This window comes from Lucilia cuprina, chromosome 4, assembly GCF_022045245.1.
Source record: "Lucilia cuprina isolate Lc7/37 chromosome 4, ASM2204524v1, whole genome shotgun sequence".
Taxonomy (NCBI): domain Eukaryota; kingdom Metazoa; phylum Arthropoda; class Insecta; order Diptera; family Calliphoridae; genus Lucilia; species Lucilia cuprina.
In genome coordinates this window covers 16,049,531-16,073,480 of record NC_060952.1, presented here as the reverse complement: position 1 = coordinate 16,073,480, position 23,950 = coordinate 16,049,531, and the positions used below count along the sequence as shown (strand labels likewise).

General features: G+C 26.7%; 1 protein-coding gene across 1 annotated transcript in view; it reads left to right on the top strand.

Moving 5' to 3' along the window:
• The window catches only part of LOC111690661 (calexcitin-1), a 36,930-nt gene that overhangs the window by 11,448 nt on the left and 1,532 nt on the right, over positions 1-23,950 (top strand). Inside the window, exons 2-4 of the mRNA XM_023453189.2 lie at positions 11,221-11,334; positions 13,051-13,103; positions 14,612-14,731. Of these exons, the coding sequence (XP_023308957.1) occupies positions 11,277-11,334; positions 13,051-13,103; positions 14,612-14,731 (231 nt within the window). The 5' untranslated portion in view covers positions 11,221-11,276. The remainder of the gene's footprint in view (positions 1-11,220; positions 11,335-13,050; positions 13,104-14,611; positions 14,732-23,950) is intronic.

Here is a 23,950-nt window from a genome sequence, read left to right as displayed (position 1 = left end):
GTTAACATTATTAATACTTATAGATTTTAAATAATTCTATTCAGTTTATAAATTAAAAGTTTGCAAGCTTTAAAAAGAAAAAGTATAATTACAAAGAAATTTCTGAATATTCGCGAAAAAAAAATAATTTTACAATTTAATTTTTTAATGAGAATTTTTAATTTTGAGTTTTATATTATTTAAAACTTTATTTCGCGAATATTCCGAGAATTTTTTTGTAGTATTTTTGCAAAAAAAAAAAAATTACATTATTTTTTCTTTTGCCTAAAATAAACGTTTTTGATTTTAAAATTTTTATTTAAACTTTTTTTGTGAAAATTTCCTAGATTTTTTAACAGAAAAATATTTTTTTAAAACATATGAAAACCATTAAAATTTATGTTGTATTGGAAAGAGTAATGCTTGGCAAGTTAGATAGGAAGAACCTAGACAACTATCGATCTGTTATGCACATGTTTCTAGAGTATCTGGTGGGAATAGAACCCATAAACAGACAGACTACAAAACTATAAACTAACATACGAATGCACGCAAAGATTGGAAATTAAAATAAAAACTGACTCTACCTTGACTACGCATACAAGTAGGTGTTTGTTCTTGAGTTGGGATTGCCAGTAACAATTATGTGATTGAGTTTTAAGATCTTGTAGATCTTAATCTCAATTTTAGTTTACTATCCCAAGCCATTGATTGTATTGAACGGTACACGGCTAGAATAATCCTTTAGACAATCATGACAAAGTACCTCAAAAAGTATTTTGGGCACAAAATTTACATGAAGGACGTAACGATAGACTGATAGATGTAAATATTGTTAATCAGTGTTGGGACAAGATTTCGTATTTTCTTACATTTCTTACAGTTAGATGTATCATTCAAAATTAAAGTTAAAAAACATACACATATTTAGGCCAAACACTCAATAAAAAAATTCAGCATTTAAGGGTTAATTCACTTCATTAACCACAAACATGACTGTAGTTTATTTAAATAATTCGATGATTTTTTTTCGTTCACATTTAAATTAAATTTTATAATTATTGATTTAATCTGTTAATTTAGCATAAAAGTTAAATTTAATGTGGTACCTGATAAAAATTTAAATACTAACATAACTGAAATGAAAATATTTTATTTATTTAAATACGTTTGTTTTTTTTTTGCATTGACTTTATAATGTTTTTATTATGAATTGTACAGTATTTAATTTTGTTTGTAAATTTATTTAACTTAATGAGTAAAATACATACATACATTCAAATACATTTAATATTACACTAGGTCTGCTACATACATATTAGTTTTTTTCATCAAAGGCATTAAATTTAATTGTATGAGGTGTTTGTGTGTGCTGAGGAGAGAGACAAAGTGAAAATAAATAAATAACTGTAAAGGTATTGCTGTTAAAAGGTGCTGTTTGAACCCAGTAGTACTCTGATAAAAATCTCGTATTTTTTTTTTAATAAGTAACCCGCTAATTTTAATAAGATTATTTTTCAATATTTTAAAAGCATTTAGAACTGGTATCGGCAGATAGTGCTTATGACTTTCTGACCATTTCAATTGAGTTACAATTGTAAATTTCTGCTGGGCTTACAAATTTTGCTGTTACCCTAGTGTGTATCTGTGAGTGACTTGTTATTTAATTAAACAAGGTGCATTATTAATGAACTCACACACATTCATATATACATATCTGTAAACATATTTCTCATACATGTAAACCTTTACATAAGTATATGAGAAAATATGTTTTTTTAATAGTATACATAAATTTACACATACAAATACTTACATGTGTGCAGTAACCTAAACAAAAATACATTAAGTAGATATTTTAAAATAACGAAAAAATAAAACATTATTATGTACAAATGCAATAAGTTTACATTTAAACAAACACCTGTAAATTTAAATTTTATTTACATTTTAAAATTGTTGGGTTTTTTTGTCCATAATTTCTACAGTGGTTTTATTTTGTGTAAGGATTAATTTAAATTTTTTTATTGTATGTGTAGAGGCTTAAGTTGTAATCCTGTGGTCTTAAGGCTACTAAAGGATTTGAATTTTTGTTCTATATTTAACAAAGAATTTAATTTAATTATAGAGACAAATGTGTAAAAAAATTATAAAAATGTGTAAATCAACAGTTATCATAAGTAAACTTTACACTATATGTATTTTATATGTATAGGTGACGTGTCATAATGTCCAGTGATTTGTAAATTGATATTATGACACATTTTAGAACTGTCATAAATATGACATTTTTGGTGTGTCATTACGTCCATGAAAATTATGTCACTGGGCTGTCAGGGACACTTTTTTAAACAAATTCAAAATACAACATACAGCAAATTTAGGAGCAATTCTTTTCGGGATTAAAGTTTCTCTTTCATAAATTCTAAACAAATTTTCCCAAACATTTTTCTTTTATAGTGACACAATGTCCACAATGACATTATAACGCGTTACGATATAATATCATGAAGGTTGTCATCGGGCCTATTGTGCGCTCCTTTACATGAATTATTTTTGGAATGCCCATACTTCAGAAACTTATCTTTTTTTGGCTGTTTTTATGAATTATGCTTTAATTTCCACAAATGCTTGGTAATGCCAGTGTTTCACTATCCTCGACACATGCTTCCATGATCTTTTAATCTCCCGGGTTATAGTAGAAGTGTTATGTTCCAATTTATTACGCTTTCCCTATCTCGGAAAAATGTCTATACATTGTTGACTACTTTCATTACGGGAATTTTATCCATTGTTTCCGTATAACCCACATATCCATATCCCAATTTTCCAGTATTCAATGATAAAGTCATCCCTATTCGCCTTTGGTTATAAAAAGTTTTGTCTATATTTTGTCAAATATACGAAATTGTATCTTAACTGGAACATCCTTTTCCAAAAATATCAGTTTTGAAACACTGACGTCAGACTATTAATCATTACGAAACGCTACGAATAACCCCATCTATTTTATTGTATTTTATCTGGTATAAATCATCATCAAATATCAAAGTCATTGGCAAAAATTTAGATTACCTACATACCCGGTAATCTAAGTAATGTAGGAGCTTAGGAAAGACTACGAAATAATTAGTTATATTATAATTATTATTATATAGAATAATAAATATAAAATTTCCTTGAGGCCAGACAGAGCTCGAATCATGAACTTCCTGTTTGTTAAAAGGACACCTTAAGCACATGTTCTGGTTATAATGTGTCTACTGAATACCACTAGTAATGTATGAAATAACTACAGGTCATTACCGAAAAATTAACATATTTTATTGGATCGATATGAGTATCCCAATTATCTGATGTCAGAACATATAGTTTACAGTTTAATAAAATTTAAAAATTAAACAAATTTTATATTGATTTTTTAATTGCCCTTCTATTCTTTACAAGGGTGTAAACTTGATGTCATACACAGCTTATCTGTTTTTGTGAATAATTGACATTGGATAGACAAATATCCCCCATAAAGACAACTGAGCAAAAAAATATTTTATGCAATTTTTTTATTCCAAATGAACACTACAAACTAAAATATAAGCTTATTAAAGAACTATTAACCTTTAATAGCAAAAAAAACACAAACACAAAATGATAAACATTAATACTTAATTATAAAAGAATATAATTTATTAAAAAAAGAGAAAAAGAAATGACAAGTTATTATTTAAGGAAACAGAAAAAGATAATTCAAGGTACATGGACAAGTGTTTTGAAATTTGTATAAGGTTTCCCGAGAAGAGGTCACTTAAGTTGAAAACAAGTTTTCAATTTATGATAACAGTTAGTATTAAAATGTTTCTTTTTTAGAATGTTTTTTTTTAGATTTATTTACCAAAGAGTTTATTATCTTCTATATTTCTTTTAAAACTATTTTAATTTAATATTTTCTTCTGCTTTTTTCCACTTTAAATCTTTCCGTTTTAATAGTTTTGTGTTTCAATCTACATCATAAAAATATATGAATTTCCTCGACACACTTAAGTATTAACAACCACTGTCCTTTTTTTTTTTTGTTCTGAACTCCTCTTCAAACACTCGTGTGTAAAAATACATGAAAGAGAATTACTAAGTGGCTATGTATTCATACAGACAACGAGTATTTACATTAGAATTTAGTTTTAAGTCGCTTTTATGCTTTTAGGTGGGACAATTGTTAATTAGCTATATAATTAGAGTGCTTTAATAAAGATGAATTAATAAGTTAAATTTAAATTTAAGAAACAACATAAGCATATAAGCTATGTCCGTCAGTCTACATTTTTGTCGTTCCGTCTGTAAATTTGTTGAAATAAATGTTTTTGAGGAATTATGGACGTGAGAGAGATCATATTTCATCAAGTTATCTTTTTATGTGGACAGACTGAGAAATTGAACTGATACTTTAAGGACCAATATTTTGGACGTTACAATTAGCAGCACAAACTCAAAATATATTCCGCACTATTGTGGTCTTAAAAATGAAATAAAACTATGTAAAATTGTCATAGAACCCAGTATTTTGTTAAATCAGAATTTGTTGAAATTTGTTAAAGCAAAAATATGCAACAACAAATCGATGCCGTTTTGTAGTAAATTCCTTGATTCGAAAGGAAACTATTTAAAAGTTATTTTGAATTACTGACTACAAACATGCATTTGCATAGAAATACTTGCCCTGGTATTACCAACATCAAAGATGGATAATTTTGTGTGAGAAATTAAACAGAGATGAAAACATTTTTTGGTACTTTTTCGTTTTTGAAGCGTACTTTTTGGACTTTTTCTAATATTGCTCGTAAAAACTTAAAATGAAACTTTTCGAGTACTGAATGAAAATCTGCAGGAAATTATTTTTGGCACTTTTTTATTGTCCAACTTGTACTTTCTTGTTTTGCCACAAGTAATTTTTTTGGTACTTTTTATCAACTTTTGTGAAGAAAATTTTACTTTTTGGATTTTCTACATTATTTCATCTAGAAATATAAAGTTGGACATATAGAATCCTTATAAAATGTAAATTTATAAGACAAAACTTTGTAGTATGTTTTTTTCTTTAACTTGTACTTTTTAATATTTTTTTTGATGAACATTGTAAAAATTATTCGGAATGTTTGGCAATCTTATGACGATAAGGCCCTATAACCATAGTACAGTTCGTATCCTGCTGACAACTAGCACCCCCAATACCAAATAATATCATTTCCAATTGTGACACTTACTCTCAACATTCTATATTTGTTTAGGTATGTATGTATTTGCGTACTGTAAACATACACATTTTAGATTTTTAGTATGTAACCATTTTTATTTTGTTAGAATATTCGCCTGCATTTGTGTGATAAAAAAAACAACAACGAAAGTGTGAGTGTAATTTAAAAATTATGATGTGTAATTAAGCAAATTGCACAAAATTTCTTAAAACAATAAATGTTTTTTGTTTTACATGTTTTGTTTCTGTATTAGGTTTAAGTAAATGTGTTTAAACAAATGTGGTCGAGAGCTTAGAGGAATAATAATATTGTAAATTATGTTTTATCTGGCTTACTTCCTTTACGCGATGAGTGAATAGCATGTCATTTATAGTAATAAGAAAATTTATTAATTAGTTATTTTAAACAAACATATGAGTCTGCATTTTTTATTTTATTTTATTTATTTAGTTTTTTTTTTTTTTGTTAAGCAGCTTAGAAAAGTGAGTAATATGAGAGGGATTTTTAAAGGAAGCTTAATTTTCCCTAGAAGAATTTTAAATTGAAAAATATTCTCTAAGCTGTAAATTTTTTTTAATTAAAAACATTTTTTATTAAGCAATCTGTAGCTACTATACTCCAATGACTCTTCGTAGAGTATTATAATATTTTTCTGTTTGCATTTATACTCTTAAACTTGTTTCTATCCCTGTAGTTCGAAGTGACTTATATACTTTAGTAATGGGTTACATAGCAACCTTCTTATCTTCAATTTACTTAAAAACAAAATGAAGACTAAATTGATTTCTGCTTTACAATAATAGCATTATATGCGTGAATAATGAGATCCTTCGAAAACTGCCGGTCTATATAAGCATTAGCTTTATAAATAAATATTTTATTAGTTTATTGTGCTTTAGAAAAAAAACTAAAAATTATAACTAAAACATATTAGTAACAACATAAAAAGCTATAAACTTTATAGCACAGCTATAAATTTATATGTTTTAACATTAATTTAAACAACAAACTGAAATTGTTTAATTTATTAAAATAAAAAACTAAACATGTTACTAATTTATAAAGTTCTACCCAAAAAAAAAAAACCTTAGGGCTTTTACAAAATAAATCTATAACAATTTATTATAACACATTTCTAACAAAAAAAAATTATTAAATGTATCGATTTTAAAACATGTCGTTAATAAACACTAAAAAACATTTTAGCTTTGGGTTACTAAACATTAAAATTTTTTAACACACTAAAATATTCAAACAAAATGGTAATGTCGTCTTATTTTCAATTTAAGAAAACTTTATAGTTGGGAATTGAATTTTAATTTCTATAACTTTAACCTTAGTACACATAAGTCATAAAAATATTTAGTACTTAGGAACTTTTTTTTTAGAAATTTTCGGTACCTTTATGATGTTTTCAGTACATTTTCTAACTTATAAACTTTTGCTTTATAAAAAGTCCACATAGTATTCAATATACCATTTTGTAGTCTATGTTAGCCTACAGTCTAGTCTATAATGTAGCCTCTAGTCTAGTCTACAGTCCAGTCTACAGTCTAGTCTATAACCCAGTCATAAGTCTTGTATATAGTCTAGCCTACAGTCTATAATGTGGTCTATAGCAAGGACATACGAGTTGTAAGTTTTATGATTTGTTTCTTTAATAATAACTATTATAATTTTATTTTTATTTTATTTCTTAGCCAATGGAAATTTCAAAACAATGAAAAAATATAAATTGAATAATAACAGTTATCGTTTATTTTTTATGTTGCCTATAACTTTTAATTATATATCTTATAAAAGGGCAATTTTTTTCGATTTCTAAAAATTTGATAACAGTTGTTTGAGATCTTTGGTCTACAGTGTAGTTTAAAGTTTAGTCTGAAGTCTAGGGATAAAGTAAAGTTCCGTCTGTATTCTAGTCTAAAGATTGCCCATCTGCATGCTGAAATCAATTTTTTAAGACCTCACATAATTCTCGGATCTTCTTGCATATTTTCTATTAAAAATCTAAAAGAAATTGTAAAAAATTACAGTTTTTCTCATTGTATACAAACACAATGAAACAATAACAACATGCAGCTTCAGATTGAATATAACATTAATATTGACCCAGCAAAAAATGAGAGCTTCCAAAGAAGCGAAGAAGAAGTAGAATTTACTTTATAGAAGTACTGAAAACGACTTGAAGATATTATGATTTTAACACAGGCTTATCATAGGAGAGATGTTCTTTTTATTTGATACCAAATTCACTACATCTGATGTAATTCGTAGGAAGTAATTTTGATATTCTTTTTTTGGAAGTTATTAGGAAGTGAAATTGCTGCATTATAAAATAGAACTAATTTGACTTAAATAATACTAACATAAATATGATCTATCCATTTGTTAAACAACTCTACCTTCAATTTTAAACAAAATTGTATTCTTTTCACTTCTTTGGAAGTCAATAAATACCACTTCCATAGAAGGTAAACAAAATCACTTAGTGCTACCTTTGAAATGTTATTCTTTTAGAGGTACTCCGTTTAATTTTGCCGATAAAAATAAAATTTTAAATTAATATATAGAGTTTTCAAATTTTTAGAAGCCATTTAAGTATTTAAAGGTATGACAAAAAAAAACGGACTGGCGGTAGAAGGCATGACACCTATCACCTTTAACATTAATGTGAATATTTGGAAAGGGATATTTCAAACAAAAAAATAAAATTTTAAAATTTTGAGCAAACAAGTTTGACAACTATGTAAACATTTGGAAATAAATTGGCGGACTTTCAAATTGATATTGAATTAAATACAAAAATTTGTATATCTGGGAAACTGTTACAGTTTGAATTTTTTAAAAGTAGTAAAATTGGTAAAATTTTTTTGCATATTGATTTTATGGTAACTATGTGTAATATTAGGGATATAACTAATTTTGCGAAATTTTTGGCATGCCACCACATGATAGCCAATGTTGTAAAAGTAATGAAAATAATTTTTTAGGTCAATTGGAATCAAAAAAGTTTACTTGATGCATGAACATTTTTAACAACCGCGAAAAAATAATAACGTAGTTTCTCACATTTTTTAATGGCCCATTCGACTATGCTATGCCAACTTGCATATATGCAACGAATGTCAATAATTATATCCATATTGTATATCCATAAAGCAAAAGAAATCAATTTAGTTTTTATTTTTTGTTTTTTAAATATAATAAGTTTTTATAAATACTCTATGTTGAAAGGTTTATAAAATTTCATAAAACAACGAAATAAAGAACTTTTACTTGTTCTTAAAATTGTTTATTATACGATAAGTAGCAAAACAACTTAATCGCATATATGTATAAAAGTAGTAAATCTGTGCATTTTAAATTTAAATTAAACTTAATGGCTGCGTTTTCTTTGGCATAAAATACGTATGTATATCTTTTTGCAGAAATTTTATTGGTAATTCACCAAACATTACTCTGGAATAAAACATGAAATGTTGTTCATTGTAAAAGATTAAAACCATTTCTTAAAAATATAGCAGTAATATTGTTTTCAATTTAGTAAAAAAACTTATTATAAGTAAGAGAATGAATATCTTTTTGAGGATTTTTTTTTAAGTAAAACTTTGTACATATTATTTAAAGGCATTAAAATTAAAATGAAAAAACGTTCATATAAGTAGAAAATATTATATGACTTTTATATATTTTTTTTAGTTTTTATAACATACATAAAATTTTCAACTTATCCGTATTTAGTTAAACTGTTGGCTTTGACAGGTTGGGATAAAAAAGAGTAAAATATTAGGAAATTTATAAATTTTAATATTTACCCAGGAAAAAGATTATTGCCTCTTATCTATACTTCTTCATTAGCATTTTAACTCAATATTTTAAAACAATTATGACATTGGAGGAAAGTGCTTCCACGCTCGATTACAAATAGAGAGTTAAAGAAGTACTTGCAATTTCACTTTAAAGATTCTTGGGCCCCTTTTCGAAAAATATAGGAGATTCTTAAAAAAGCAGTTCACCCAGACACTTTAATCTCTATCCAGTTGAATGACCTTAATATTTGTTTAAGCAAGATATATTATTTTTGTTTTTTCTTATAGAATAAATCATGCATTAATTATATGGTTAACCTTTCTGTCAATCAAAATTCACATAATCGTAAAGGATTAGCAAATATTCAAATATTTATATATCACGTTTAAATTTATTTCCCGCTATATTTATTACCAAAACTGCTAAACAGATAACAGCACAACTTAAGCAATGATTTTGATGAAAAGTAGCAAAATACACATTGTTGATGTGATTAGATGTTTTACATGAATTTTACTACAATTTTTCATTCAGCATATTTTCCAAACAAACAATTTTTGTCGACTGTTGCTTGAGTATGAGCAAGTGTGCAAAAGTATTTAACTTTTGGTTGCAAAAGCCAAGTTTGTGCGTTAATGTTTACAAGTTTGTATGTATGCATGTATTCTTCACTTACATATATATGTTTATATGATGAACATTAGCCTGTTTCTATAACTAATATGAATGAAGAATGAGTTGTTAAATTCTGCTACTTACATTATATGGCATAAATAGTGTTTTTTTTTTTTTTTTTGCTTTCATTATACTGGCTTTTTATCATTATGCTTTTTTACATAAATAGCTCAACTATGGATACAATAGCAACATATGAGCACATAGAAAATATTAAAGCCAAGTGCATATCTAACCATTTGGCTTTGTTATTTTATGCTTTCTTAGTTCTTATTTTTTATGTAGAATTTTTAGCATAAAAGCAAAAATAAGCTGTTAAAGGCAAAAAAAGAAGACTACAAAAGATTTTCACCTTTTGAACAACAAGCCACTTAAAGTGGCAGAATTGTGTTGGTGTTTGTGGCAGTATGTACATATAGTATGTATGTGTGTATTTGTGCTTAAAAGTTTTGTCTTAGAGGTTTGTCTAGGAAGTCATCTTATGTAAGGTTAGTAAGCTCTTGACACAAAACCAAAGACATACTGGCACTAAAACTCAAGGCAAAGGCAAAACAAAAGTGAAAGAAAATAAGGAAATTAAAAAAGGAATTTTCAGGTGTTACAGCTTCTAATGCTGCTGCAACTAGCTAAAGTTGCGGGTTACAAATGCGTAAATAAACAAATTGTTTCAAAAATTGTTTAAATAGTTGTGGGGTTGGTAAGAAAAATAAATTAGATATGAACAAAGATTTAGTTTAAGTGATTTAACATAAGAAAAAATTAAAAAAGTATTCATTATTAAAATCAAAAATTGTTTGTGACTAATACATATATAAGAAGGTTATAAGGAAAGTTAAAAATTCAACTCATCAGATTCTATATATAAGGACAGTGTATTAAGTTTTATTACCTTAATTTGTTTTTAAATTTAAACGTAACATAAATTACATTAAAATAAAATCCAAGCAACCCTCTTCGTAATACAAAGAAGGAATCTTAGTTATTTTAACAACTGCTTTCTGTTCTATATTATTTTGAAATTTATTAACTACAACATATTTTACCAATTTTTATGTATATTTCATTTCTTACTTACTCAATAGTTTTATAGTTTTTTTTATTTCGTTTTCACATGCTGGTTATAAATAAGAAAGAAAAAATCTGTGGGGAAGAACTAAAAAAAAATAAATTAAAATAAATTTTATTATTTAAACACTCTGGCACTCACACACTCTTTCACTTAAAAGCATACATATGTGTCAAAATGATGTCTTTGTTTTCCTTGATATTTTATTGAAGATTTAAACAAGCAAAAAATTCAAAAATTCTATAAAGAATGTAAATATTTATCATCTTTTTAGCTTAAGTTTAAGCTTTTATTTCTGGGAACTAAGGATATGTATAAAGAAATGTTTAGCAATTTTATTCTTATTATAATCCATTTACTTATTTAAGCAAATTGTTTTTGTAGTTTTAAATATTTACAATTCTATCAATATTTTTTATATATATTTTTTTGTCTTTGCAGTTTTCCTTATTTAATTTCCTTTTCGCAAAGTTAAGAAAAAAAACTCCTTAACAACCATGTCTATCTCCGATTTCCGCAAAAAGAAGTTGTTGTTCCTGTTCAATGTATTCTTTGGTAAGATTTATTTTCATTTGTTAGCAATTTATTGAAATTTATTGCAATCATATAAACTCATCAAACACATTAATCAATTGCCTTGCACAACAACTTGCGTATACGTAATATTTAATTATTGTAAATCAGGTATACGTTGTTAAACTTGAATATTTAGATAATCCTTGTCAATGTACAATTGAAGTAGAACTGAACTAGAACAGAACTAGAACTGAACTAGAGCTGAACTAGAACTGAACTAGAACTAAACAAGAACTGAACTAGAACTGAACTTGAACTGAACTAGAACTGAACTAGAACTGAACTAGAACTGAACTAGAACTGAACTAGAACTGAACGAGAACTGAACTAGAACTGAACTAGAACTGAACTAGAACTGAACTAGAACTGAACTAGAACTGAACTAGAACTGAACTAGAACTGAACTAGAACTGAACTAGAACTGAACTAGAACTGAACTAAAACTAAACTAGAACTGGAGTATATATTAGGTGTGTGTTTAGCCTTTTCTTCTTTTACTATCATACTTTACCCCTAATAACCCAGTCAAAGTTTAGAGCAATCCAATGGAACTCCTGTATATTATTTAAGACTTGAATTACAATTATTAAAAATATGCCTCTAAGTAAAATAACGAAAAATGTATAAGGGTATTTTAAAAGCATATAATTTAAAACGTTTTAATTGAAAAACACAATTGTACTATAAATATTTCAACACAAAATTAAAACTTAATTCGCTAAAAACTTAGTTTAAAAAGATATTAGATAAAACAACGTAAACCTATAACTTTCATGCCATAAACTAACTGACACTTAAAACAAGTCACTTCCGCTTGTTTGCAAAATGTGAACCGGATACACTACGACAGCTGTAGTCAAACGAACAAGTAGAAAAAATATATATGAAAGAAGAAATAAATAAAAATATAGTCAAAAATAATATTCATTCACTAAATAAACAAGCCATTTAAAATTCAGACACTCAAACACACCAACACACATACACAAGCTCATGCATACAAAACGCACTCTTATTTAAAATTCTCTGTTATACAAAATATGTACGCTGGTGTGCAAACAAACATTCTCATTCACACTCAACAAATTAACAAATAAACGTAACCTCTCACACTTTCATATTTATAGTTAAGTTGCATACTTCTACAAATTGTTCTATGTATATTATTGCAAGTAAATTTATTTTGTATCAAAATTTTCTTTTTTATTGATTTAAAAATGTTTACTTTTTTCTCTTTTTTCTCGTCCACCCCGCTTATGCCCTTAACCTGTTTTCTCACGGTGGCTTTATGACTCTATTTTCAACACATACTTCACTCTCAATTTTGAAAACATCAACAACAAAAACTATGGGTATTTTATACGGTTATTTTGGCAACTGTTTTATAAAACTATACTACATTTAAACACCCACTACTACTGCGGATATAAAATGTAAAATTTACTACTATTGCTGTCGATTTGTTGTGTATGTATGTACGTATATATGCAATTGAATGTCAACAAATTCTTGTTGTGAAAAAAAATCGAAACAAAACAAAATATCGGTTACTAATATTTATTTGTATGCATTTTGCTTGCAATACGTTTAATTGTATATGTGTTTACCAATTCGGTATGTTGTATGTTTGTGTGGTTGTATGGGTGCGTTTATATTTGCATTTCCATTTCCTTTATGACCCTCTAAACACAACAGATGTGAACCAAAGTGGTGAAATTGACATTAAGGATTTTGAATTGGCCATTGAGGTAAGTTGGTTACTATAGAGACAAAAATAAATGAAAATAAAAAAAGGATTAAATTTGAAAAATATATGTATATATATATAAGAACATTTTGTCTGATAAGTATGCATGATTTTATTTATAAATAACATACAGTTTTCTATGGTAACAGTGAAAACCATTTAGAATGCAACCAAATATTAAAATGAAATAAACATTAGTTGAAAAATTCGGCTGTATAAAATATTGAAAAGAAAATATTGAGCAATTTAGAACAAACTTTCTTTATTTCCCATACAAAGTTTGTAATTTAAGTTAAGAAATTGAATCTTAAACTACTAATATAATCAAAGAAGTTGTCACGTTTAAAAACACATCTATATCTAATATATTTGGATAGTGTAATATCCGAAGAAATACGTCTAGGACTCTATCGGGCCTTTATTCTCTGCTTAAGCAGTGGCTCATTTGGGAATCGAACCCATCACCTCTGGTCTACCGGACTAGCACACTTACCATTAACTTACCAGAGGTCACTTATCTAAAGAAAACTAATTTCTGTAATTTCAATAATATTATTTTCTGATTTAGTCATGTCCGTCTGTCCGTAAGTGAGAAGGTGTTAAGGGTTTTTTGTACTTTTTCGTTCTTCAAAAAGTACTTTTTAAATTGTGTTTAATATAAAACCTAGAAGAATGAAATTAAGCATGTAGTTAGTGCTTTTAGTAAGTGAGAACCTTTAAAATGATAGATTTAAGTTCATCTTTAAAAAGTTCTTTTAGAAGATTCTATAATATTAAACCTCAAAACGTAGTATTAAGATTCGTAAAAGTGGACCTTTCAATACTTTTTAGTTCATAAAAAGTTCTTTTTGAATATCCCTGAGTAAATGAAAATCTATAAAATAGCACTGGTACTTTTTGAATTAGTCTCTAATATTGATCTTATAAATATACAATTAATCATGTAAAGCCCGGTACTTTTAAAAATACTTTTTAAAAAAATATGCTCAGAAATATATCCTAATGGAATAAAAAGCTATAAGAACGAATTGTTTGGTACTATTTGTTCTTCAACCGATGCTTTTAAAGCTTTTCAACGGTAATAAAATAATTTTTATAACAATTGTAGAAATTTATGTATTAAGCAATTGAAAGGGTGAATGGTATAAAAACATTTAAATACAAAAATGAAAACTTGATTTGTAATACTATTTTGGAGGAAAAAAGAAAACTATAGGAAAAATTACTTCATCCACTATTCCCCATGAAACCAAATCGGATGTCCGTTTAAGTAACTATACTTATCACACGTAGTACAAGTTTAAGTACACATATATTTATTTGTCACATGTAAATTATTACTTCTCAAGCTCTTCTTTACATTGGACGCTGTATGTTATAGATTTATGTATATTTTCAGAATTTGTTCGTTTTTTGTTTTCACGCTCAAAACAATAAATATCTATCATACAAAGTTGATTGTTGTTTTATTTACATTTTTTCGTCTTAAATTTACTTTAACCTTCATAGCGTGTTTGTACATTACGTGGCTGGGCTAAGGATACACCAAAGAATAAGGAAACCCATGCTGTCATGTTGGAAATTTGGGAAGGTTTACGTTCAAAAGCTGACAAGGACAATGATGGTCAGGTATGTACATGCAAATTTTTCATGCAAATTTGTTTTCTTTCTATTTTTCCATATTTTTTTTGTATGTCATTTCTGTTCTGATACGTTACGTTCTTTGTGCAACAAACATAAACTTGAGGTTTTTATGTTGCAACGGGTTTTGTTGTCACTACAGTAGAAGGATTGGCAAATAGGGGTGTTAGGGTTTGAAATGTGAAAATGTTTTTCTAATGTTCAATTTTATTGTGTGTTAGAAAATCAAAATCTTTAAAAAGAAAATCATTTCCATTATATAGTTACAGAGAAAAAAGTGAAGAAATTTTTTCAAGTATGAGAATAGTTTTATTTTGTCAATTGCATAGCATTAACAAAAAAATTATAAAATAGTCAATTCAAGCATTTCAACAGATACTACATTTGATAGAAAATGTATTAAATTTTCTTTTTGGTAGCAGAGTATGTTTGTTATATTTATACTATTACATATAATATAAGAAATATGTTTCCTTTATATTATTATGCAAAATATACTTTGTGTTTTGCATCATTGTTCTTTAGTTGTCTACAGGGTCTATCATTTTTTGCCGGTTTTGCACAATTGAGGTTTATTATATTCTTTGCTTTTCTCTTTTTACACAATTGTACACATTTCTCTAGCATTTTTTATTTTATTGCAAAATTTAGAACAAAAACAAAAAAACATATTATTGTAATAGTTTATTTTGTTTAGAGCAACAAGACAGAGTTGTCAAACTAAGCTTTCTTTTGTCCAAGTAGAGGTTAAAATTAGGAATAATAAACCTAATCAAAAATTATTTTTAAGATTTATATACTTTTCGTTTAACTTTTTAAAATATTTTTAAAGCCTTAATACATTCTTTTAACTCCTTTAACAAGTAGCACATACAATCTCAATTTAGTATAAATTTTGTTTGTGGATAAATTTTGTTTTTGGTATTTTTTTATTATTCTTTTCGGCTGTTGCTGGTTTTGTATTTTTCTTTATTTGGGAAAATAACCTAAATTGTATAATAAATATTTTGTGTGCATTCACAAGTGACTGCTGAAAAAATGCAAAAAAAAAATAAAAATGCTGGAAAAAATTGGCTTATAACAATACAAAACATTTTCATTTAGTTTTTTTTTCAATTGTATTTCGCTATAGTTGGCAATTTATGTTAGAAAAAAAAAACGTAGCTAAAATAATTTGTATTAAAATTATATTTTATGATTTTTTTTTCAACGTGGTTTGGCCGATATGCTTGATTTGTGGTGTTACGAATTTTTGAGGATTTTTTAATGGAAAATTTTTTTAATGGTTTTCTAATAACTAAAAATGATTTAATTGCAAAATGTTGTAATATGTTTATTTGATTTTCTTTCTAACAGTTTACTAGGTATAGCGAGCGTATGATTGATATTTATTTGTTTGTTTGCACAAAAAATTCCACATACGTATTGTGGTATGAACATTAAGCGCTTTATTTTTATTAATTAAATAAAGCAGATTTTTCTAATACTGAAATATTATAACAATCTCTTAAAAATTTAATTTTCTTAAATGGGAAATATATAGAGACAGTTCGTACAGGGATTAACCTTTACAGGCAGAATTTCATGGTTGTAATAGTGTTCATTAATGTTGTTATGCATGGTTTTCAAATTTTATAATATTGACAAAAAAAAATCAAAAAATGTCTAACGTTGTCAAAAAAAGCATTTCTGATAATGTCGCAAGATAATAGTATGCTTATACCATTGTTAGACATTTTCTAAAAAAAAATTTCTTACAACATTGTAAGATCCAAAAACCATGTGCACAAAGATTAATTGAAATATTGATAATCAAGTAAATTTTCTGAGTTCCGATCGTTAAGAAAATCCGCAGTAGCATTAAAACTTATGCGAAACTAAATTGTACTAATTTCTGAACACACCGACGGACTGAAGAAGGGAAAGATTAACGGATATATCTTAATCGAATTAAAAAGTGATTTTTACATTAAGTTCTGTGTATTTTACAATTGTTTTTTATCAGCACAATACCCTTCGCACTTTGTGATGTAGTGTATAAAAACATAGATTATTTTAACAACAGAAAACTATTCTTATAATTTAATGAATCTAATGCATAATTTTTACATAACTTCTCGTATTAATTTTCATTTACATATGTATATGCTTTTTTATCACCTTAAATTACTGAAGACCTTAATATTCAATTTTAATACAAAAAAATGCCTTTATGAAAATTTATTATTTTAACTGAAATAAAAAAATATTAAAAATTAATTTTCCAATTGCAATGATCAACTTTAACCTTGTTGTTTTCTGGAAAATGTTTATACATACATATAAAATTTTATTTGTGAAATATTAAAATTATTTTTTTAATTATTCTTTCAATAAAAAAATAAATAATACTTTTGTAAAATAAAGTTAAAATATAGTTTAGAAATCGAAAAATATTATATAAATATTTTTAAAATATTCAAGTAGACTCATAAACGAAAGATAATTAAAACGTTTTAAAAGTTTTTTATGAATATATTTATAAAACAATCTCTATATGTTCACATTAATTAAAAAGAACTTCCTACAAATAGAGATTATCACCTTTAATATCAAATGTTCTCAAATGTTCTCTCTTACAAATCCTTTGACAAACTTAATCTACCCACTATTATTGGGAAAATAACATAAAAATTAATTAAATATTTATAGGTTTATATATACGCTGTACACGCTACAATAAGTACATTAATGTGACAATAAATAAAAATAAAATATTTATATAACAACAAATACAATAAAAATTTACAACTCTTTTACAGTGATAAATTACAAATCAATTATACTGAATGCATGAACTGGCACACACATGCTTATGTACGCATATAAACAAAAACATTAAAAAAATTTACTTTGAAATATTTAACATTTAAATAAGTATAAATTTAAATATAAAAGTTGACAACATGACAAAAAATATATTCAGTTTTTATCTAAAAGAGACAAACACACTCAAATGTACACAGATATCCCTGTTGTCTTTACAATGTCCATCTGTTTTCCATTTTGAGAATATTTTTTTGCTTTTTGTCTGTAAAATTAAAGAATTTGACACATTTGTATACATTTTTCGAGAAGAAATCAAATCTCTAAAAATTATTTTGAGTCATTTTAACTAGAAAAAGTTATATATAGCATAGATAATAATCTATTTAAAATGGATTTACGTAAAAGCTCAATGGCACATCGTGAGCTCAACTATTGCACATTGTGAGCTAAACTATTCTGCTAGCTAAACTCACACTTTATGACATACACTCCGAATTGCAGGAATGTAAAAAACAATATATTTTAGTGTAAATGCAAAAATATATTTACACTTGTATTTTATATGAAAACATGTTAACTGCTTGTTTTATTGAAATACAAACACATATGTACATATATGAAAATGTAGAGTCCATGTGTAAGAAATAGTGAAATATTCATTTACGAAATGTGTGTATGTATGTGCGTATCTGTATAAGATATGTTGTACATTTGTTCAATCATATATCATTATAATGATTATCCAGCAACTCTTTGCGTTTGCATTAATATACTACATGAATAAATTGAAATGTCACATTATAAAATCTTTCTGGGGTTGGGATGTAATCCCCTCTAACAAAATTACCATTTAGTTTGAATAATGAAAGTAATCAAAACTTGTTGACGATGAAATGTAAAGGGAATTTATTTTATTAAGTGTTCTATGAAAAAAGGTTGGTGGGTAAAACAGTTAAAAGCGCTGCTTACAATGAAAATTTAAACATACATATTTATATATACAAAATATGTGCAAAATGTTATTTGAAGATATAAGCTTCAAAAATAAGTTTGATTCAGATATCATTTATCGAGTTCGATTGAAAATTATTTGACTAATTATGATATCTTTTATTTTAATAAAAGTCCTTCCGTATTGGATGTATTTATTTATTATGAGCCAAGAATTCAATACAATTGTAAGTTTTTTAGTACTTTTACAAAGAACTTTGTAGTACCAATATATAAACTTCTTTTTTTTTATAAAGTAGATTAGTTCATATTCTAGACAATAGAAAAATACTTTCAAAAACACTTCAATAGTCCACTGCGCATAGAGAAAAACCGATGGAAAAGAACTGAAATTGATACAATACGTTAAAAAAAGATGAGCTCATTATGATTGTTAAAATTTAGACAAGGGATGTCTAAAAAATTTTATTAACATCCTGTTATCATGTTGAAAATGATCATTGTTATTTTGACAATATTTCATGACTATCCGTACATAATTTGATAACGGATGTAATTGAAAAATTATGAACATAATTATTCATAAAATGAGAAGCTCATGAACTAATTAATACATAATAGTCCATAAACAAGTCAAGAGATTAGTCAATAGATAAAAGTATAGACTAATCCGAAGGCAAGCCAATAGATTGACCATAGAAAAGTCAGAAAAAAGTTTCAATTTCGAATATTATATTGCAATCTAGACTGTCATGTTAAAGCGAAGGCCCTTTGACTCTATTTGATTGTTCGCTGGCAGTGAACTACCACGATAAACAAAAACCGCAGACTGCCAAATTTCATACAATATCTATAAGTAATATACTATGTCTGTGTAGATCAGACGTCGGCGCTAGTATTGTTCTGACAACGAAGATTTTCGGCAAATTATATGTACACAACACGATCGCATACAAACTTCTAAACAAGAGCATCAAAATAACAAATACAGGTTGATGTCGCTTTGTTAAAGAAATTGCAAACACAACTTGAAAAACAGCTTGCAAAAGCAAGAGCATAATTTACAAAAACAACGTACACTCTAAATAATTTTCTAGAATGCATAACAATGTAAGTAAATAAGTTAATCTTGTTTCATACTTTTTTTGTACATTTTAATTAGAAATGTTGTTTCTATGTGAAGAAATTATCATTCTTAAGTACATTGATTACACATTGTTTATAAATATTAGCATTTTACAGTAATGCAATTTAATCTTCAAAATTAAAAATAACCAAATATTTTTTTCAGTGCAATTTCAATGAAAAAATGACAATAGTGTGTGTGTAGTGGTGATTTTTTTTGTATGCCTCTCTATCCGCCGGTATATGGTGTAGATATCTTTACTTATAGTTCTGGAGTAGGCTAGTTTATATACAATTTTAGAATTCTAGCATTGAAGTTACAAAGAATGCTTATAATGAGATAAAACAAAAAAATTGAAGTAAAAAGGGATTAATTTTCTTTGTTAAGAATATGTTTTGTTGGCTTCCTGTGGCTGATGTTAGTATCCTTCGAATATCATATTATCAGGGACATCTGTTGCTTATCATAAAGTTCAGTATTCTTATATTAAGTTTGTAAACTACGACTTAATATACATAACTACCTTAATATGTAAACAAAATACAGTTCCAAGAAACATAAAACTATACCAAGACATCCATTCAAGAAATGAATCTTCAAAATAGTGAGATAAAAGTAATTCTTCTTCCCTCATAAAATACACAATTCAATTTTCAATTATTACTTGACTCATATTATTTACAGTGAAATTAATTATGTCCGCTTACTTCCCAGCCATTATTTATTTTCACTTTGAAACTTGTCTCTTTTCCTTAAATATTCGTTTTTGGGCTGTGGCTGCAATAAAATTCTGTGGTCGCTGAAATGATTTTTTTACAATATTTTTATTGTCTTTCTTTGGTATTTTTGTTGCTTTATTGCCAGTCTGGTAATGATGTTGTGTTTAACATGAAAAATACCTAAAGCTACGTATATACACATATTCAAACACTTCAATACATACATATGTATGTAGGTATGTATAAAAACACAAAATTATAAAGAAAATGTGGAAAATGTAAAATAATTTGTATGGCAGTGGACTCAGTTTTTTTATAGACTTTTTCCTCATTTATTGTTGATGTTGTTGTACTGTATTCAATTTAACATTTCAATACAACCAAACATTCCTGTACTCACTCATACATACATACTCGTAAAACATTATGTCAACACCTACTGGCATAAGGCCAAAATAGTGTCAAAAAAACAATAACTACACAAACATAAACCCAAAACTAGGCTCACATACAATGAAATTGTGAAATAAAATACTTCTACATAACGAAACCATCCATCCCCATGGCCCATACCCGGCTACAAGAATACTACTCTGGGCCACTCAGATATTGTTTATAAAAAGAGCCAAAGGAAAAAAAGATTCGTAAGAAAAAATGTAATAAAAGAACAACAAAAGAAGAGCACAGAAAAAAAACAATACAAAAATTGAAAATTAAAGGTTGTTTTGTGTGTTAAAAACTAGTCATGATTTAAGCAAAAATTTATGTGAAAAAATCAAATTCACTTAACAGCAAAATGTTTGTACAAACATATTTTTATTTTGTGATTTTTTTCTAATTTATTGTAAGATACAAATATGCAATGACCTGAGTTGTAGTTTAAGGCCAATATTTTTATACTTGGGTGTATTTCCTTTTTTCTATATTAGAAAAACTGTGGTGTCTGTATGTGTGTGTGATCATAATTCTGCCGTAGCTGCAGACAATAAATGAGGAAAATGTTGTTAGTTTGGTTTTAAAAGGTATAATAATTTAGCAAGTACTCTAAATTTGGTCATAAATTTGGTAACAGTCTTATAAGGAAATAAACTAACACAGTATAAGTGTAGTACTTAAGAGAGGTCTAAATGAAGATGAAATTTGTTTCGTTTATTTTAAAATTTTCGTAAATATATTGAAGTAATGTTGTTAGTACAAAATATATAAATAACATGTACTTACGTAAGTACTTATATTGTCAGTTATCATTTATCCAATGATAACATTTCATCAACACAATGAAAATGCTATAGTTGTCATTAACACTACTATATTGTTTCATTAATAGAAGGTTCTCATTTATATATGAAACGTATGATATTAATAATTTATATAAGTTATTATATTTGACTATATGTTAATTTAATAAAAATATTTCATTCTGACAATGATTTCTTTCATAATATTAATGAACAAATTTTATTTTATTATGACATTTATTAACAAAGATTTACGACTATTTCAATGGAACTGTCAATATGTTTGTAACAGAGAACCGTCGATAGAGTGTTGCGAGGAAGACCCATACAATGTTTTATATAAAACTTTAAATATTAATCGTATTTCCTTCTAATTATACTCTTTATGAATAGTTAAAATATTTTGAGTCCTAAATTATTTTGAAAAGTTTTTTTGTGGACTTAAGTAATAAATGGAGTAATCCAAATATATTTTATATCATAAACAAAGTTTTAAAAACTACAGTTTTTATAAAATATCTTCTAGCGATCAAAAAATGCTGAATTCGATATTGAGAGAACAAGAAGAATTGGGAAAAATTTTGTATTATTTTTATTTCATACTGTTAACGAAACTTTTCGTTGCATTAACGTACCAATATAAACGTAAATGTTTCATTGGGGTTATGAAATGTTTTCTTTGCTTTAAATACAATTTTTTTAAATAATCACAGTATAAAGATAAAGATCTGTATTTAGTATTTTTCGGAGATTAAAATAAAGTTCTCACATACACACATTCAAAAAGACAGGCAGACTGACTAACGTACGTATGTATGTCCCTGTACATAAGTATAAGCATGTAGATAGGAAGCCATACATTCAGAAAGAAAAAAATTGAAAGGAATGAAAGTCAAGCAAACCGTTAGACAGACAGACATACGAACAATGCTCAATTAAAATTCCAAGAAAATACATGATATATAGAAAAGTCAATCGATCCCATTCAAATCCAATATATGTATATTAAAATCCTCTATTCTATTTGAATCTTATAGAATCTATTCCAAATAAAACGACCTAGTTCTAATCTACTTCATTCTATTCGAATCCAGTCGGCTTTATTCTAATCAAATTCAGTCGACTGCTAAAGATTTTGTATCGATAGATATTGTTTAAACTAAGTATTGGACTAATGTTGGAGTATTAGAAAAAAAAAATAACTTAATTAAAAATAATTTTGTGACATTTTTCCTGATCATTTAACACTGCAAGATTAATAGCTGCTCTAGTAATTAAAACACAACAAAATTATACTGTATTTAATTGTTCTCTCTATGTTACCTATCATCTAAAAAACCTTAACTTACATTTTAACCAATGAAGCGTACAATAAAAAATTGTTTCACGAAAGCTACATATTTCTATAAGTATTAAGGGCTGACTTTAGCCAAATTCATATAAATATATTTCTTGGAAAAAAATATAATAAAATACAAACTAAAAGTAGGCAATAACTCTTGTTCTTTTGTTTGAAATTGCAGACATTTTATTACACCTTTTCTCCCTTAAGCAAGGGTTGGAGTTGAGTAAGTGTGAGAGTGTTAATGGTTTCAGATTTATTATATAAAAATTTCATATGAATTGTAATTGTTTATGTCGAATAGGTTTTTTTTTGCATAAACAAAATATATCAATACATGTGTGTTTAGAATAAATGGTCTTTTTTGTTGTTACTAATGTTTGTATGGTCAGGTTAGAATTGTAGGCAAAGGTAGTAGACGGGGGAGAAAGTAGTAACATAATGTTTAATAATAAAAGTATGTAGGTGTGTGTGTGTTTAAGTGAGTGTATGTTAAAAGGTACATACATATGTATTCTTGCTGTTCATGTTGACCAAATGAATGTATAACAAATGAGGCCATTCAGAAGAAGAAAAAAACATGCATCTAATGTTTATATGTTGTGGTTTGGCTTAAACCAATTACTTTTAATCGGGGGTGAGTTTGTTGTAATACACACTAACAACTAAGAACAACCACACCACCTCCCCCCCCAAAAAAAAAACAAGTTTTAAGTAGACTAAACGGCAGTAGATATTAATATCCAAGTACACTGGTTGAATGTTGAAAGCCTATAAAACAGTTGCGCTTAAAAACCAAAGAAGAGTAAATAAATGGCATGTTTATAATGACCTTGTTGTATATTGAATTCAATAACAGCACAAACCAACAGCAGCAACAGCATCAGTATCAGCGCCAGCAACATATCATCCAACAAGCCATGGAGTAAAACTGTAGCCAAAAAACTACTGACCCTTAAGTGTACTTTATAGGCCCGAAACAATAAATTTTATTTAAATATTTTAAAGGAGGCAAACAAACCG